The sequence below is a fragment of the Mizuhopecten yessoensis genome, unplaced genomic scaffold (genome assembly GCF_002113885.1).
Source record: "Mizuhopecten yessoensis strain PY_sf001 unplaced genomic scaffold, ASM211388v2 scaffold1313, whole genome shotgun sequence".
NCBI lineage: Eukaryota > Metazoa > Mollusca > Bivalvia > Pectinida > Pectinidae > Mizuhopecten > Mizuhopecten yessoensis.
This window is the reverse complement of record NW_018403984.1, coordinates 1,213,122-1,231,309: the sequence shown is the minus strand read 5'-3', so window position 1 is coordinate 1,231,309 and position 18,188 is coordinate 1,213,122. Positions and strand designations below refer to the sequence as shown.

The 18,188-nt window shown below is 36.6% G+C and overlaps 1 protein-coding gene and 1 non-coding gene across 2 annotated transcripts in view; both read right to left on the bottom strand.

The window, feature by feature from the left end:
• LOC110459619 (TFIIH basal transcription factor complex helicase XPB subunit-like) overlaps positions 1 to 17,884 on the bottom strand; it is a 24,364-nt gene extending 6,480 nt beyond the window's left edge. The window contains exons 1-17 of the mRNA XM_021511968.1: positions 17,655 to 17,884; positions 16,924 to 17,010; positions 16,339 to 16,460; positions 15,502 to 15,582; positions 14,648 to 14,803; positions 14,201 to 14,275; positions 13,622 to 13,732; positions 12,837 to 13,060; positions 12,471 to 12,542; positions 11,551 to 11,657; positions 9,687 to 9,790; positions 6,949 to 7,021; positions 5,066 to 5,185; positions 4,365 to 4,567; positions 3,188 to 3,253; positions 2,152 to 2,288; positions 913 to 1,009 (exon numbers count right to left, since the gene is read on the bottom strand). Of these exons, the coding sequence (XP_021367643.1) occupies positions 913 to 1,009; positions 2,152 to 2,288; positions 3,188 to 3,253; positions 4,365 to 4,567; positions 5,066 to 5,185; positions 6,949 to 7,021; positions 9,687 to 9,790; positions 11,551 to 11,657; positions 12,471 to 12,542; positions 12,837 to 13,060; positions 13,622 to 13,732; positions 14,201 to 14,275; positions 14,648 to 14,803; positions 15,502 to 15,582; positions 16,339 to 16,460; positions 16,924 to 17,010; positions 17,655 to 17,682 (1,863 nt within the window). The 5' untranslated portion in view covers positions 17,683 to 17,884. The remainder of the gene's footprint in view (positions 1 to 912; positions 1,010 to 2,151; positions 2,289 to 3,187; positions 3,254 to 4,364; positions 4,568 to 5,065; positions 5,186 to 6,948; positions 7,022 to 9,686; positions 9,791 to 11,550; positions 11,658 to 12,470; positions 12,543 to 12,836; positions 13,061 to 13,621; positions 13,733 to 14,200; positions 14,276 to 14,647; positions 14,804 to 15,501; positions 15,583 to 16,338; positions 16,461 to 16,923; positions 17,011 to 17,654) is intronic.
• Trnas-aga lies at positions 15,038 to 15,110 on the bottom strand. The gene has a single exon. It is a non-coding gene; the product is annotated as a tRNA-Ser (tRNA).
• Positions 17,885 to 18,188: the final 304 nt, after the last annotated feature.

The window sequence follows — 18,188 nt, the reverse complement described above, 5'->3', positions numbered from 1 at the left end:
TTTCCCTATATAAACTATAGTAAACTTTACCCCCTCCCCAAGGGAGAACGGATAGCTCGGGGGTCCTGAAATTTACAATTTAAGTAAAGCCCCTGATGATCTTTCTTTCCATGCAGAGAAAATGAGTGTAGTACCTCTGAGTCTGGAGAAGAAGATTTTTGAAATATTGGTTAATTTTCCCTTTGGGGCCCCACCCTGTCCCCAGGGGTTGGGGTAGGAATCCCAATTTTACAATTTTGTAGCCTCATCTACCAAGGATGATTCTGACCAAGTTTGAAAAAAATCCATCCACTGGTTCTTGAGAAGAAGTTGAAAATGTAAAAAGTTTATGCACGACGCAAGACGGACAACGACGGACGGAAAGCGATTAGAATAGGTCACTTGAGCAAAGCTCAGGTGACCTAACAAGACCACATTGGTTACAATGACCATGGGAAATAAACAATGCCTACACAAAAAAGTGTGTCGGCTGCTCTTGTATAAAGACTAAATATAGAGTTAACAGAATACTTGAACCTTTAATACTGTATACAAAGATTTTTTTCGCCCAGTCAGACTTTCGTCCTTTGCCCATGAAACCAATTTTCGCTCAGTGTTAATTTTGCCCTTCACATTTAACTACTATGTATATCATGTAGTTGAATTAAATTTGCTGTAATGATAAATTTGCCCTTATAACGGAGGGTTAAAAAAGGTGAAAATTAAATTGCAGTGAAAATTTGTATAAATGAAATTATGATGATTCATGTTTATAATTTATGCTAGCATAAAGTGTAATGCAAACACAATCCATACTGAATGTGATTTAGATAGAATGATAGCTCTTCCCACACTAGACACATGTAAATGTGACTTATACAGCTGGACACCTGTATGTTACAGTACATTGTACATATAAATAGGAGTGCTTACTTTTGACACAAAGATTGTGTTGACCTTGGGGTTGTGTTGGAAGTTCTGTAGGATCTGCATGCGCTCCCCCTGTGATGTAGGTCCATACAGGTAGGGTCTGGCAGGGACAAATCACACACATTTTAATACTATTTTAAATAAAAATTAAACAGCATTCTTTTTAATATATTTTTGCATAAAAAATTAAACAATCTCTAATTGTGATTGTAAAAAAGATTGTAAAAAAGACATCTATTTCAATGAAAAAACAAGACGCCATCATTGATATTGATATCCCCACTCTTAGTGTACAAGTCAATATAAAAGCAACTTATTATTTGTCACAAAGTCACTGAAGCATGAAATGTAGGTCAAATTCAGCATCCCAAACATGCAATCAGTAGAGCCACCCTAGATGCATCAATCATGAAAGTATTGAAGTGGTAGCAATTGTAGTAAGGTATTCATGGATGATACCTTTTCTTTTTAACCGGACGGACAGACTCCATTTGTATATAATACCCCGCCAACTTCATTGATTTGGGGATAAAAAAATAAAAAAAAACTTTTTTTGAAACATTTTTACAGTTAAGACAAGGAATATTGGTGGGTATTTTCTTTCGTGGCTTGAAGCAATTTAGATTGTTTGGTGGTACAAACTTTCATGGATACCCCATATAAACAATGAGTAGTCAAATATATCAATTAAATTGTCATACAGAAACAAAAGAGAACATATCAAAATAATTTAAGGTCACTCTCACTTAGGATACATCAAATTCTTCAATTAAATGAAAGTGTGCTCCAGATTTAGGACAGTCAGTAAATTTAATGATGCCCAAGATATTTTATGTTACATAAATATATAGTTCTACGTACAGTAGAACACACCATAAACATACTTATACTTTCAACAATTTACTTAAAATAAGCTAATTTCATAGGTTCATTATAAGTGTGTTATCCTGTACCTTGATTAACATTTAAATTAAGACACATGTATTTATGTATACATGAATTAATACCAACTTACTGTTAACCATTTAACTGCATTGATAAAAGATTTGCTGTTTTCAAAGTACTTACCTGTAGAGTGTGGATTTATTAAGTTGAAAAGTTCAAGAACACATTAAATTCACCTAGCCAGGAAATGGTCAACAAAATAAAATTAACCCTGTAATCAAATAAAACGTTCTATCGTAACACTGAACTTATAATTGTGTTTGTGATTATACTGACAAGTGTCTCTGTCAATCTTACTTGTTCAGTCGGATGGCATAGTTTTTCAGGGCAAATACATTGTCCGAGAACACGATGATTTTGTCGTTACGACGCTCATGGTAGCGTATCAGGAACTGACAGGACCGGAACTTGTTTGGATTCATGATAGCAAGCAGCTGCAATTCAACGAGAAGTCCTTTGATTAATGTGTTACATTAACAGCATTAAAACATGATTTCTTTTTCAGAAATATTGGTGTATTGCAACTATTGTATAAGTTGTCAATAATCTATTATTTGGTTATCTATTATTATCCAGCTTATACTGGAACGGAAACTTTGAGTCATCAGCTTTAACAGTTTTAAATATTCCTGTTTGGGTGCCAGAGTGAATTTCACATGACACAATAGTATCGAGATATATGTTATTTGCACAATTGTCATACATCTTTTATGAAATATTTCAAACATTTCAAATCAGGTTAAGAAATCTGGAATCATAAAATTCATTATAAAACTAAAAAGCATAGTTTTTGGATTTGGTCTCTACATTTAACAATATCCTGGGTTCATGAAAGGTGCCTTCTTTTTGAGTTAATCATCAAAAGACTGTTGTCAAAATGATCAGGATCAGAAAATAGTTAGGTGCCAAAGGTAAGGTGCATCAATATTTCAACTAGACTGAACTCACTTTGTGAACTGTACTAAACTATATGACAGTAATCACTATAAATAACATATAAAACAACTGGACAAAAATGGAAATTTGGTGTGTAAAGTAAGATTTGACCCTTTAACACATTCTTAATTTGACATATCCAATAAATAAGATTCAACTTATCCTGAGCTTGTTGCGATTGACTCCTACGCTTATTTTCCTATTCTTCAATCGCCCTGCATACTGGTTGGTATCCAGGCAAGGGATAACGGAACCCACCGAACCTGAACTACAATAACGGCGTTGGCTCTACTCCTGGATCGATTCTTAATTTGATATACAATAATCGATAAGCTCACTTGTAAAACAACAGACAGAGCTTAAGAACAAAACCAAACTAACATCAAGTATTACTTACCATTTTCTTCATTGATTTTGTATTCAGGTATTCTCTATAAAATTCCGGGGTCATAGGGCACCAAACCTATAAAAGACCAGATTCAAGCTTTTCACTGCCTGCCACAAGCCTTGTTTGCTTTTAGAGTAACAAAATGATAACCTCAAAAAACAACCAACAGGCACATGTTTGAAATCTTCATTTTCAAATGAATAGATAACATTAAATTTTGCATTTGAAAAGTGCTTGTTTTCTGAATGAAATTATTTGAAACAACAAGAACAATGACCAGTCAGCAAGGGCGCCACCATGTGCCTGACCTGTCGGCCATCTTTGTTTTTTGATCAGTCCAAAAATTTGATACGCAAAACTAAGCATTAGGTACCTTCATATGAAATTTGAGAAAGATCTCTCTTGCACTTTCTGAGAAAATAGCGGTAAGAAAAATTGTTTCAGGACAGAGGGAATGACGGTTGGACCATGGATCAAGGACAAAGGGTGATTTGAATAGCCGTCCATCATTTGATGGTGGGCTAAAATCATGCACTTTGCACAGATAAGTGCTACATCATCCCTGTGATTTTTGTCGATGTTAACTCCTTTCAAAAGTAGTTCTTCATGTCAAAAAATATCAAATATCCCCATCAGGATTAGTACTGTTTTGAGGATCCCTGTCCAATGCAGGCAAAACACTAGAGATTTCCACTAACGTTTTTCATACAAAGAGTAACCTCCCCTTTGTTCGTTTTGAAAATAATTGTAGCGCCATTTGATCACTCGGAACAATAATGTTGATTATTTTTTTCTTTATTATCTCTATTATTTTTCCTGGAATTGTTTTCTTTTTTAGAAATGATTTTATCAAGCTATAGTTATGTCAGCAAAATATTTGTGTCAAGTGTATAGGTACAGTTTTTGGGCAGTGGTACATAGATCTTTAAAAGAAATGTTGGTAGGGGATGCTACATGTATACCAAGCTAGGTGAGGATGGGTCCTATGAATTAACAGGTAAATGCTGAATACAAATACAGTGCTATTTTTCACAAAGCTCAAAACACTGAAACAGTAAAACAAATTGTCGTTTTAACTCATTCACCCCTGAAATTTCATAATGAACTATTCCAACATTTGAATTGGAAGAGTTCAAATGTGTCTTCAGGGGTTAATGAGTTAACAGTATTTTTTGGCAGACCTTACCTCTGCACATTGCACCCTTGCAATGTAGCCTTTGTTCTGTAGCTCCATCCAATTGGCCTCATACAATTTTGGTCCAATCAGGAAGTTTAGGTCAGCGATTTTGTCATCCTCTCGGACCAGTGTTGCAGTCAATCCAAGCTTACAGTGGGCATTCACAATGGTCAAAACTCGCCGGAACATCTTAGCAGGTATGGTCTGTACCTCTGAAAGACAGACAAAACTTAAGGCTAGAGAAATAAGTAATTTTCAAATGAATATAAATTACTACATATTCAACCTGGTTTTCAAATCTGACATTAAAATTATCCTCAGTAAAGTTTAAAATGTATGAGACAATTTCATTTAATATAATACAAATTTTTCTCTTAATAAAATTTAAATCATATTTAATGGTCAAAAACTGGTATCTTGACAATTTAAAGACATATGAAAATGTAATACACTCAAGACACTGGAAAAACTAAGGTTTAATGATCTTTAAACACCAAATTAAAATAAAGCTAATATTAAATATTATGAAACCTGACAAATGCATCCCTTTTTGGGCTAAACATACAGTTCAGATAAGACAGGACATCAAACATACAAGCCTTATCTGGTTGTTTTCATTAGAAATAGTTTTACAGTATTATGTTAGATTGAACAGGTCGGAATACTCAGGGTTCAGATCAGACAGGTTTCACTATACTCAGTGTCCGTACCATCTAGGACCATGAGTCCCCACTCCTGACTCTGCATCCACTCCATCACCTTCTCAGCCTCCCAGGACCGCTTCTGGCTGTGTGCCAACATAGAGTAGGTACTGATGCAGATGGAGCAGCCTGGTAACCACAGGAAATAAATACAGTCACAAACCATCACCTAGGCAACCACAGGAAATAGATACAGTCACAAACCATCACCTAGGCAACCACAGGAAATAAATACAGTCACAAACCATCACCCAGGCAATCACAGGAAATAAATACAGTCACAAACCATCACCCAGGCAACCACAGCAAATAAATACAGTCACAAACCATCACCTAGGCAACCACAGGAAATAAATACAGTCACAAACCATCACCTAGGCAACCAAAGGAAATACATACAGTCACAAACCATCACCCAGGCAACCCCAGGAAATAAATACAGTCACAAACCATCGCCCAGGCAACCACAGGAAATAAATACATTCACAAACCATCACCCAGGCAACCACATGAAATAAATACAGTCACAAACCATCACACAGGCAACCACAGCAAATAAATACAGTCATAAACCATCACCTAGGCAACCACAGGAAATACATACAGTCACAAACCATCACCCAGGCAATCACAGGAAATAAATACAGTCACAAACCAGCACCTAGGCAACCACAGGAAATAAATACAGTCTCAAACCATCACCCAGGCAACCACAGGAAAAAAATACAGTCACAAACCATCCCCCAGGCAACCACAGCAAATAAATACAGTCACAACCCATCACCTAGGCAACCACAGGAAATACATACAGTCACAAACCATCACCCAGGTAACCTCAGGAAATAAATACAGTCACAAACCATCGCCCAGGCAACCACAGGAAATAAATACATTCACAAACCATCACCCAGGCAACCACATGAAATAAATACAGTCACAAACCATCACCGAGGCAACCAAAGGAAATACATACAGTCACAAACCAGCACCCAGGTAACCACAGGAAATAAATACAGTCACAACCCATCACCTAGGCAACCACAGGAAATAAATACAGTCACAAACAATCACCCAGGCAACCATAGGAAATAAATACAGTCACAAACCATCCCACCGGCACCCACAGGAAATAAATACAGTCACAAACTATCACCCAGGCAACCACAGGAAATAAATATAGTCACAAACCATCACCCAGGCAACCACAGCAAATAAATACAGTCACAACCCATCACCTAGGCAACCACAGGAAATACATACAGTCACAAACCATCCCCCAGGCAACCACAGGAAATAAATACATTCACAAACCATCACCCAGGCAACCACAGGAAAAAAATACAGTCACAAACCATCGCCCAGGCAACCACAGGAAATAAATACAGACACAAACCATCACCCAGGCAATCACAGGAACCCCCTACAGTCACAAACCATCACCCAGGCAATCACAGGAAATAAATACAGTCACAAACCATCTCCCAGGCAACCACAGGAAATAAATACAGGCACAAACCATCCCCCAGGCAACCACAGGAAATAAATACATTCACAAACCATCACCCAGGCAACCACATGAAATAAATACAGTCACAAACCATCACCCAGGCAACCACAGGAAATAAATACAGTCACAAACAATCACCCAGGCAATCACAGGACAAATGCACAATCACCCTCGAGCTCATAAACACACAGGTATACTGACTAGATAAACAGTTATCAAAAATAGGCATACCTTTTAAGCTTTACCAATGGCTTTAAAGTAAACCAACATATTTTCACATGCAGAGGGTCTTTGGCTTATTTTGGTCTACCGCTTTGCTTGGCTTGAACATCATCATGAAATAGAGTGTATGGTCACATTACTAAAGAGCTTTGAAGTGACTTACCAATTGGTTTGTCTTTGGCATCAGATGTGAATCTGCAAATTATGCTGTCATCTGCTGTTGACCACATTTTAAACTGAAAGGAAATTGAAGGAAATTACATTACTTGGGTAAGCTATTAGTTATACAAGTACCATGAAGCATGTTTACTAAACATTTACTTCCAGTTCTTACTTATCACAAAATCTTTTGTGTCCCCTAAACCCTATAACAAGTTTTCCCCGATACATAACCATTTTCTTAGATATCCTGATGGTTTGCTATAAATGTGTTTCATTTAAGGGATAGTACATTGTTTTGAGTAGCTATACTCATTACTGGTGATTAGAACATGAAATTTGGATTTAACTCTCGACCGATAGGTGCTTGAGTTTAAACCAGATTTCATGTTCTAATCGCCAGTATAGACACGAAAAACAACCTACGATCCCCATTCTAACACACCTTAACAAATATAATATGCTAAAATGTTTAGAAACCTTGCTACAAATACATAGTAAAGTAGCCTGTGACCTGTGCTGGCAGCGCATCATTTTGCATTGGACTGACCAATCAGAAAGAAGCTTTCAACAGTTGGTTATCTGGCTCAGCCCATACTGGCGAGCACTCCATCTGTTTGTTGACTAGGTGGAATATTTGGATTGTTCGTGAACGTCCCGTTACCGAAGTTCATACGACACAGTTGGATTAGTATTGACCAAATTCTTACATTTCAATGTCAGTATGCATGCCAATCTGTGCGTATCGACAAAATTGCTGATTATTTGTTTAGATTTGTGAAGACACATGTATGAGAAATATTTCATTTGATTTTGAATCTAACTAGGTCCCTTCACACAGATGGAACGAACGTTTCAGTAATATATTGGAGGTAAGAACAAGGAATGTTTACTTTTTACATTTTAATTTATTGAACAAATACATTTCATCGGTCCTTTCTGTTTTGTTGCCTGCTAGCCTTATCAGTGGGATTTCACTATAAAAGGCAAGCTTGATGCCATATTGCTTTGGTTAGAAACAGGGCGTGGCTTAAGTGCGATGGGAGGAGTGTAACACGATTGATCATGATTCTATTGCAGATTAGAACATGGTCCATATCCAATCAAAACATGTGTTGTGTGTTAGAATGAACAACAGTACTTTCTCTCTTCATTACCTCAACCTCTAAAATTACCAATCCATAACGAATAAAGCAATTTTAGATACCAAGGGATTATGACAATGACAAATTTTACTTTGGGCACTTCATTATTAAAAGTTAATAAATCTACTATAAAACCACCGGGTAGCATGGTGGTTAGCACATTCAAATTCTAAGATAAACACGATCGGACGCTACAAGGTATGAGGTCTACAGTTGAACCACATGACCTTTCACCAGTTTTCCTCTCATATTATAACACCTACAAATTTCGTCTGGGCCAACAAGAGCAATTAATATAAGTGTACAACTTGTATCATGCTTGTTGTAAAACGTATCCAGTTTACCAAAATTTAATCAAAACTTACATAAATAGTGTACATGTAAAGCTTCGCTATGCCCAGGTGGAAGAGGATAAATTTACCTCCCATAGTCAGAGGTTAAATTTACCTCCCTTATAGTCAGAGTTTAAATTTATCTCCCGTAGTCAGAGGTTAAATTTACCTCCCGTAGTCAGAGGTTAAATTTACCTCCCATAGTCAGAGGTTACACTTACCTCCCAGGTTAAATTTACCTCCCATAGTCAGAGGTTAAACTTACCTCCCATAGTCAGAGGTTAAATTTATCTCTCGTAGTCAGAGGTTACACTTACCTCCCATAGTCAGAGGTTAAATTTACCTCCAATAGTCAGAGGTTAAATTTACCTCCCATAGTCAGAGGTTAAATTTACCTCCAATAGTAAGAGGTTAAATTTACCTCCCATAGTCAGAGGTTAAACTTACCTCCCATAGTCAGAGGTTAAATCTCCCTCCAATAGTAAGAGGTTAAATTTACCTCCCGTAGTCAGAGGTTAAATTTACCTCCAATAGTCAGAGGTTTAATTTACCTCCCATAGTCAGAGGTTAAATTTACCTCCCATAGTCAGAGGTTAAACTTACCTCCCATAGTCAGAGGTTAAACTTACCTCCCATAGTCAGAGGTTAAATTTATCTCCCGTAGTCAGAGGTTACACTTACCTCCCGTAGTCAGAGGTTAAATTTACCTCCCGTAGTCAGAGGTTAAATTTACCTCCAATAGTCAGAGGTTTAATTTACCTCCCATAGTCAGAGGTTAAATTTACCTCCCATAGTCAGAGGTTAAACTTACCTCCCATAGTCAGAGGTTAAACTTACCTCCCATAGTCAGAGGTTAAATTTATCTCCCGTAGTCAGAGGTTACACTTACCTCCCATAGTCAGAGGTTAAATTTACCTCCCGTAGTCAGAGGTTAAATTTACCTCCCGTAGTCAGAGGTTAAATTTACCTCCAATAGTCAGAGGTTTAATTTACCTCCCATAGTCAGAGGTTAAATTTACCTCCCATAGTCAGAGGTTAAACTTACCTCCCATAGTCAGAGGTTAAACTTACCTCCCATAGTCAGAGGTTAAATTTATCTCCCGTAGTCAGAGGTTACACTTACCTCCCATAGTCAGAGGTTAAATTTACCTCTCGTAGTCAGAGGTTAAATTTACCTCCCGTAGTCAGAGGTTAAATTTACCTCCCGTAGGAATAAATACAACTACTTGGTGAATACATTGGCTGACGGGATGCCTTTGACTCACCTGAGAGCGCCACTGTTCCACAGCCACACCTGAAGTGGCCAGACACAGACACCGCTTCCTGATAGTACAGGCCGCGGTCACACCTACCAGAGTCTTACCAGCACCTACAAAGAATAGAACAATACCGTTATAGCTGATAGTACAGGACGCAGTGACACCTACCAGAGTCTTACCAGCACCTACAAAGAATAGAACAATACCGTTATAGCTGATAGTACAGGCCTCAGTGACACCTACCAGAGTCTTACCAGCACCTACAAAGCATAGAACAATACCGTTATAGCTGATAGTACAGGCCGCGGTGACACCTACCAGAGTCTTACCAGCACCTACAAAGAATAGAACAATACCGTTATAGCTGATAGAACAGGCCGCGGTCACACCTACCAGAATCTTACCAGCACCTAAAAAGTATAGAACAATACCGTTATAGCTGACAGTACAGGCCCCGGTCACACCTACCAGAGTCTTACCAGAACCTACAAAGTATAGAACAATACCGTTATATATGACAGTACAGGCCGCGGTTACACCTACCGGAGTCTTACCAGCACCTACAAAGTATAGACCAATACCGTTATAGCTGATAGTACAGGCCGCAGTGACACCTACCAGAGTCTTACCAGCACCTACAAAGGATAGAACAATACCGTGATAGCTGACAGTACAGGCCGCGGTCATACCTACCAGGGTCTTACCAGCACCTACAAAGTATAGACCAATCCCGTTATAGCTGACAGTACAGGCCGCGGTTACACCTACCAGAGTCTTACCAGCACCTACAAAGTATAGATCAATACCGTTATAGCTGACAGTACAGGCCCCGGTCACACCTACCAGAGTCTTACCAGCCCCTACAAAGTATAGCACAATACCGTTATAGCTGATAGTACAGGCCTCAGTGACACCTACCAGAGTCTTACCAGCACCTACAAAGGATAGAACAATACCGTTATAGCTGACAGTACAGGCCGCGGTTACACCTACCAGAGTCTTACCAGCACCTACAAAGAATAGAACAATACCGTTATAGCTGATAGAACAGGCCGCGGTCACACCTACCAGAATCTTACCAGCAACTACAAAGTATAGAACAATACCGTTATATATGACAGTACAGGCCGCGGTTACACCTACCAGAGTCTTACCAGCACCTACAAAGTACAGAACAATACCGTTATAGCTGATAGAACAGGCCGCGGCCACACCTACCGGAGTCGTACCAGCACCTACAAAGTATAGAACAATCCCGTTATAGCTGATAGTACAGGCCGCAGTGACACCTACCAGAGTCTTACCAGCACCTACAAAGTATAGAACAATACCGTTATAGCTGACAAAAATAATACAAGGTAACATTCAATTTATTGTTAGTATTTACACAATTTCCTTTTCTCCCACCCTTTATGGAACAAAGACGGTCAAAGCAGCATGATCTCTACAATGGCAGATTCTGCTGCTGAACAAAATCAGAAGATTAGTGGTACAACTTCATCATCAATATGGTGTTTCCTTCAACAAGGAACTTTAACCTTGTTGGTCGAGTATACCTAGTTGATCAAGTGGGTTCCAGCATATTAACATTCTTCCAGATGTTGTGTTCTTCAAGTTTAAGTTCTTGATCAGGCCTTGATTGCTTCTCCGCTAATCAATTCAATTACACAATATGTCATGGCGTACAATATTTAGTGCAAAGACAATGCTGTATACAAAGGCACAGGTACTTAAAATCTTTACTTTAGGTAGCTCTTTTGAAACTATAACACGCTCCATCTCCACGGACACTAAGACTGAATCTACTTATCAAGTGATAGCCTTTTTATATTGCTGGAGTCTTTTCAGGAGATTTATGAATAGCTCTTACCACAAGGGAGGACAATAACTCCAGAGCGGGCTCGGCCATTTCCAAACATCTTCCTTAGACTTTTCTCTTGATAAGGTCGTAACACTGTGGATGGCTTGAGGTCCATGCTGAAATTATAGAAAAGATAATAAGAAATCTGGGAAAATTCTGACCATATTATACAGCTGGTTGCTTTGTGGTTATGTAAAAATATTACATATTTCTTTGTATGTTTGATGCAGAAACTTGAATCAATTTGTAATATGCTTCTCATTCTTCATTGTATGAATTTTATGCAAATGTGTATATCAGTATTATCACATGTCTCTGATAGCATCTGATCATGTAACAGCCACCTCAGATATTTATCATAATGTTTTTAGCCATTCTGAAGTTAAAGAGTGTAAAAAAAACCCAGGTCTTAATAGATTATATTAGATGACACACATTTTCAACATCCTGACAGGATAATAAACATGCGGAGGCCGGTGATTTGTGATATTGACCATTTTTAGAAACAGCAGGTCAATATTCACTTCATGATGTCAGTTCAATTGCAATGTCACAACGCTCTCTGCCAAATGAAGCACTTTCCTCTGTATAATGTTTATATGTTTTATATTGTTTAATGATTAAAAAATTATTTAACATCTATACAACAACTAAAGACTATATTTTGGTGAATATGCAGTTATATGAACCTGAAAAAGTTATATTAACCTCAACTCTGTCTCAGTCATTATCACTATCTCAGGACCATACAACCACATATTCACCTCGTCAAAAGTCCATAATTGATGAAATATTTTATAAAAGATTGTTAAGCTGTACAATAACTTTTGGTGTCTATATAACACATCTTTACTCTGCTAAATACTGAGAACATGCGTAAACAGAATTCTGAAGTTATGAAGAAAAGCCTTTTGCTGCAGAGTACTCACTTTATATCAGCGTTGTGTGTATCATTCTTGAAGTCATACTCTGCTAGTAGGGGATATTCCAGTTCTATACACCTGTTAAATAGAGGCAGCACACTTCAAACCATCTTCCATATCTAGATAATGGTCATTATAATATGTTTTTTAATCAATAGACAGTATCAAAATTGATTTATGCTGAACAGCCCATCAACACCATATTGTAAATTTAGTGCACATCAAAATATCAAAATTTCTTCTGTATAATCATTCTAGACCTATGTCTCATTCGTCTAAACATACCCAACTGCGCAATCATTCAACATGGCAGCTAAAATGATAAATGAAAACAGATATTTCCAGTATATTTTGAGACATATTATTCTATACCTTTTTTGTATTTCTTCAATGTTTTCCTGTTTGACCTCAAACGACACAGTTTTCGTGTCCTCAAGGTCATCATCTTCGTCCTTGTCCATCTTATCATAGTAATCAAAGATATCATTTGGAACAGTCGGCTGTTCTGTTTCCTCTCCACCCTCCCCCGAGCCTGATGGACCTGGTATGGGATCAGCTGATGATGAACATACAGCTCCATTGGAAGGCTTGTTCAACTGAAAAGACAATTCAAACATGAAACATACATAATTTTCAACTGAAAGATATTTTAATCAAGCAATATGTATACATATAAAGACAGTAAGGATCATCAATAAGGTAAAATTAATATAGTTGATAATTGCTAATATTTCCAAGCCTTGTGGCCATCTTCTGGCCATTTGTTTATCGCAAACACTTTCAAGACTTGCAGCCATCTTCAGGAAATTGATCATTGATACAGAGTTTCCACAGGATTTAATTGTACTATATACATGCATGTATATTTATGTATGGAAGGCATAATCAACTGAAAAGTCATTAAAAGTCATAATGTGTTGGAATGCTTATATCGCTTGAAATGACACTTCGATCGATCATACATTGATGCAATGAAGATCGGAAATATTCTTACACATTGAACAATCAGTATCTACATAACAAGAAATATGAATCAAACCTTGAGTTTCTGGCCCAAGTAACAAATGTTTATGATCTTATTGGCTTTAGCTGAAACATCTTCTTTTGAAGTTTTTATTACGACATGGCGATTTGTAGAAGGACGTCAATGTTATCACCTGTAATGCAGACTTTGTGGATACTTGGCCCTCGACCAGTTCGTCCGTTTGTTCCGCTCTAAAACGACACTCTTGGACGACAGGGTCCTTCAGCAGCTTCTGGATTACTTCCTATCACAGACACAAGATCAGAGATACAGGTCAAAGTGGAATAAGACAAGTTCCTCTACTTGTTTCTCTACATTACATTAAATATCAGTTTTAAGGTAGCATTGATGTATTCACAGATTAACTCTGTACTGCTTCAGCCACTTCATACTTCCTAAGAAACAGGGTCATATTGTTAAAATATATGGAAGATTTCAAAAAGATTCTTCGTTTAGGCGTTATGATTTTTATGAAAAAAAGATTTATCTGGTTTCTTAAAACTCAAATGTAATGAGACATAAAATCAACTTTGAGCTTGATGTGACTTCACAAATAGCACTTATGGGAGGAATATATATATATTACTTCAATGATTTCCAAAGCATATATATTGGGTGTCAATTATAGATTTTATCACATTTCAACAATAATAACAAAAACTGACCGGAACGTTTCAGAAGAGAGCATTTTTCGATTAAAACAGTTACTCACCGGATGTTGACTTTCCACATAGTATCGGTTGTGCTTCAAAACCAGCTTTACTTTGCCATAGCTGAGAGTACACAACTGTAACATACAACATACTATTTCTATGAACATTTGCAAGGGGGTAACTTATATACATTATCAACATTAAAAATATATTTTCTTGAAAAGTTCACTTTTTAATAATATCATATTGCACATTATCCTTCATATAACTAAAGTAATTAAGAGTGTATTTGGATCCCAAGTGACGGTTTTATTAGTGGAAATTAAAAAGTAGTTTGGGCTGCTAAAGTAGCAGATAACTTACAACCAGGAGATATTATATTGTCTGACACAGATTTAATGTTGCAGGGGGCATACAAATCTTCTTCAAAATAAAAGTTAACTTCAATGAGTTACCAAACAGGTTCTCATTTCTAAAACCAATATTTAATTTTCAAACATACTTACCTTTATAAATTCCTCTATACCAGTAGGCAAAGTGGTCTTACTGAGACGCCGAAGATACTCAATAATATCCTTAGTCTCCAATCCCACAGATACTGCAGCATACAGAGAGTAGGGAGTAAGCTTGTATTCGTGGATATTAAGAGGCCTGCAAACGGGCTGGAAAGAAAAACCAGTCATATGTTGTTTAGAACAGTTTATTATTAAATATTTTGTAAAAGTCAAGAGAAGTAATGATTGATCAATGAATACTTCTTTTATGAATGAATCATGCCGCATTTATCAGTAGCAGCTGATGAGAAATTAGTTATCTGAAATATGAAACACGTCTTCATTCCACGGGGTGAAGTCAAACTAACAAATATACATTTGTAACAGGAGAGGAAAAATGCACGGCCAGACCGGGGTTCGAACCCGGGACCCTCTGAACTCTGGACAGACGCTCTACCAATTGAGCTACCTGGTCGCCAACGATTGACCCAGTCCAGGTTTGCTACACACTCAACACTGAATAACCATGTCACTATATAATCCTAACCTTCAGATGGCATTCAGATCAGTTATGAATGCCATGACCTGATTGTTGATGTCTACATTATTGTAACATTGGAAACCACTGATGCTCCCTACAGGAAGATGCCTGCTATATCTATTGAATATGCAAACATGATATTCAAATTTATCTAACCTAAATGAGGACATTTTTACAAATGACTTTTCTTTCTGTAAAATAAAAATATTTCAACTGCTTTCAGTTGGCATTTATACTGAATATGAATGCTAACTGAAAACACCTCAAAGTTTAAAAGAATATAGAATCAAATCCATTAGTTTTAAAGAAATATAAATTAACTCACCTCAGATATGGCAATCAAGAAGTCATGGGCATGTTTGTACACAGGTGAGAATGACTCTAAGAAGATATGCCCATTTGGTCCCTGAAAAAAATGTGATGCATATAAAAAGCTTGGCTTTTGAAATATGAATATAAATATGGTTATTTACACATTTTTATTTTTCATGAGCATTTCACTTTCACAACTGCTTCAAATGACTTAATTGTGATGTTAGTTTAAATGATTATACTATTATAATACAGCAAGACATCAATGATAGCACTTTCAAAAGCATTTCAAGTAATTCCTATTTTTTCAATTAAGTTCCAAGTTTCATAAACACTCTTTTGATGCATTCTTGTAACAAAATGTATAAAAATACTGAAAAATTACAAGAATTAAAAATAAATTTGTGCTTTTATTACTCAAGAAGCATACATTTTATATTGAAGGTTCTGATATAGGCCTATAAAGTTTCAACAATATCACTTACAAAATTAATGGAATGTCAAGATTTTTTTTTTTATATAAAATGGAAAGTGTCATACATCAAAACCTTAAGATGCATATTTATAACAAAATGTAAGGAAATATCCAAATAGTACAAGAAAATTACATTTGTGCTCTATCACCAAGGAAAGTCGATTACTTTCGGATGTGTTGAAATGGGAAAATATATTTTATTTCACTGGCCAGGAACAAGGCAAGACTCATTTGATTCTTGATAAATGTTTACAAAATTCATTTCATATCCATACAACTGTAGTTTGAGTGTTTAATTAATATGACACATATGTAGAACTGCTGTTAAGATGAATATCTATATCTAACTTTAGATTTTTATTTTCAAATACTAACCACCCAGAGAGGTCTTGATCCATGGTCCAACTTGAGGTCAAGCATCGGACGATAGTCTTTCGCCCCAAACTCATCCTCTTTTGTTTCTTCTGTAATGTTTTGTGTCGCTGCTTTGGGGATTCCTTAAAACAACAATACATACACCATATATTATTTTTTTCAAAACAAACATACTTTTATAAAAAAAATAAAAAATAATCTACAAACAAAATTTCAGCTTTTGATTTTTGCGATTGGTAGTATTTCGCATCTGACAAATATCAATTTCCTACTTCATTTAAGTGGAGCAGAACCAGGTTTATTAAACTATATGGCCCTGTAAAATTGTACCCGAAACAGTTTTAAGTTTGTGTATACATATATGTATTGAGCAGTGGTAGAAAAATTATTGCATAATCTTTTCAGTTGTCTCCGGGAAATGTGTTCTTTGTAAAAAAAAAATCAAAAAAATCAGACGGTTTTCTTACTTGAATATTCCATTCTATAAGAGATTTCTCAGTCATCATCAAAATTTTACATGATTCATCTCAAATACAAATTAATCCTTATCAATTCCTGATTTAAGATATTCCTGACAGTTTTAACCTTTGTCAGCATCTTTAGTGTCCTCTTCATCTTCCTCAACGTATTCTGTATGCTCAAGCTTTGCTCTTTTATTGGCTCTCCGTTCCTCTGAAAAAAACAAAAAACATTCACTCATAGATGTAGAAATAACTAAGAAATTATTGCATAGAATTTAAAGATGATTTTGTTGATGTGATACACTTATTTTATAAATAAATGCCCTGACCAGTTTTCATACATGTCAACCTCTGGATCCTCATAATAGGGATTTGTCACTCTGAGCAGACTCTGCGAGTTAAATGTGTGCTAAACTATTTGTGACATTTCTATATTACAATGGTGCAGTGAAACTTGATCAATTAAGGTTTATTATTTTATAAGTTCATTCACACCATAAACTGTTGCAATTTCCCAAAGTACTGCCACTAAAGTTCCCTGACCAGTGACACTCTCAGTCATTGACCTAATTCTCATTTCACTTTAGTTTACATATATCAATGGCCAGGGGCTCTAAAGGTACACATATTCGTATACATTTATATATTTGTTACAAGCCCCTGTGCTTAGGAGGGATACATTTGGTATGCATGATAATAATAAGATATAAGGACCAGACTGTGCCCTATGCCTTCAAAAGAACCAAATAGTAAATATTGTAGTTCAGCGAGACCTAAACCGGGACAGGTGACATGTATGGGTCTTCTGCTAACGTTACAGGTCTTGGCGTACAATCTATCTTTACAGAATCACACCTTTATCTCTTTTGTCTTTCTTTCCCATTTTCGAGTTTCAGCATGTAACATTCATGTCTTGATTTCAGACGATATGTAGAATTTCACACATATTGCCTTGTTCATTGCCAAGTGTTCGTCATCATACTGAAAGAGTCAAACACTTCTGCATCCCTCTTACGAGCATCCACTGTCTCTTCAATTTCGCAGTATTGCAATAACTGCCGAAAATAAGTATATTGATTTTACGACATCACTTTATTTCAAAACACTTATTTCTAAATTTTATCTAGGCGTCGGATGCATACACATGATTTTAACGGGCGCGTCTAATTACCCAATACTACCCAATACCACCCAATACTACCCAATACCACCCAATACTACCCAATACTACCCCATACGATCCAGTTATGAACCAAATACTTCTTTATTACTGTGGAATATCACCTTTGTAGACGTTATTTACTTCCATCTGCCATATTTTATCGGGAAATATGCGATTTGGTGCCGAAAACATCACCGAATTGCCGTGACTATGACCCAATACTACCC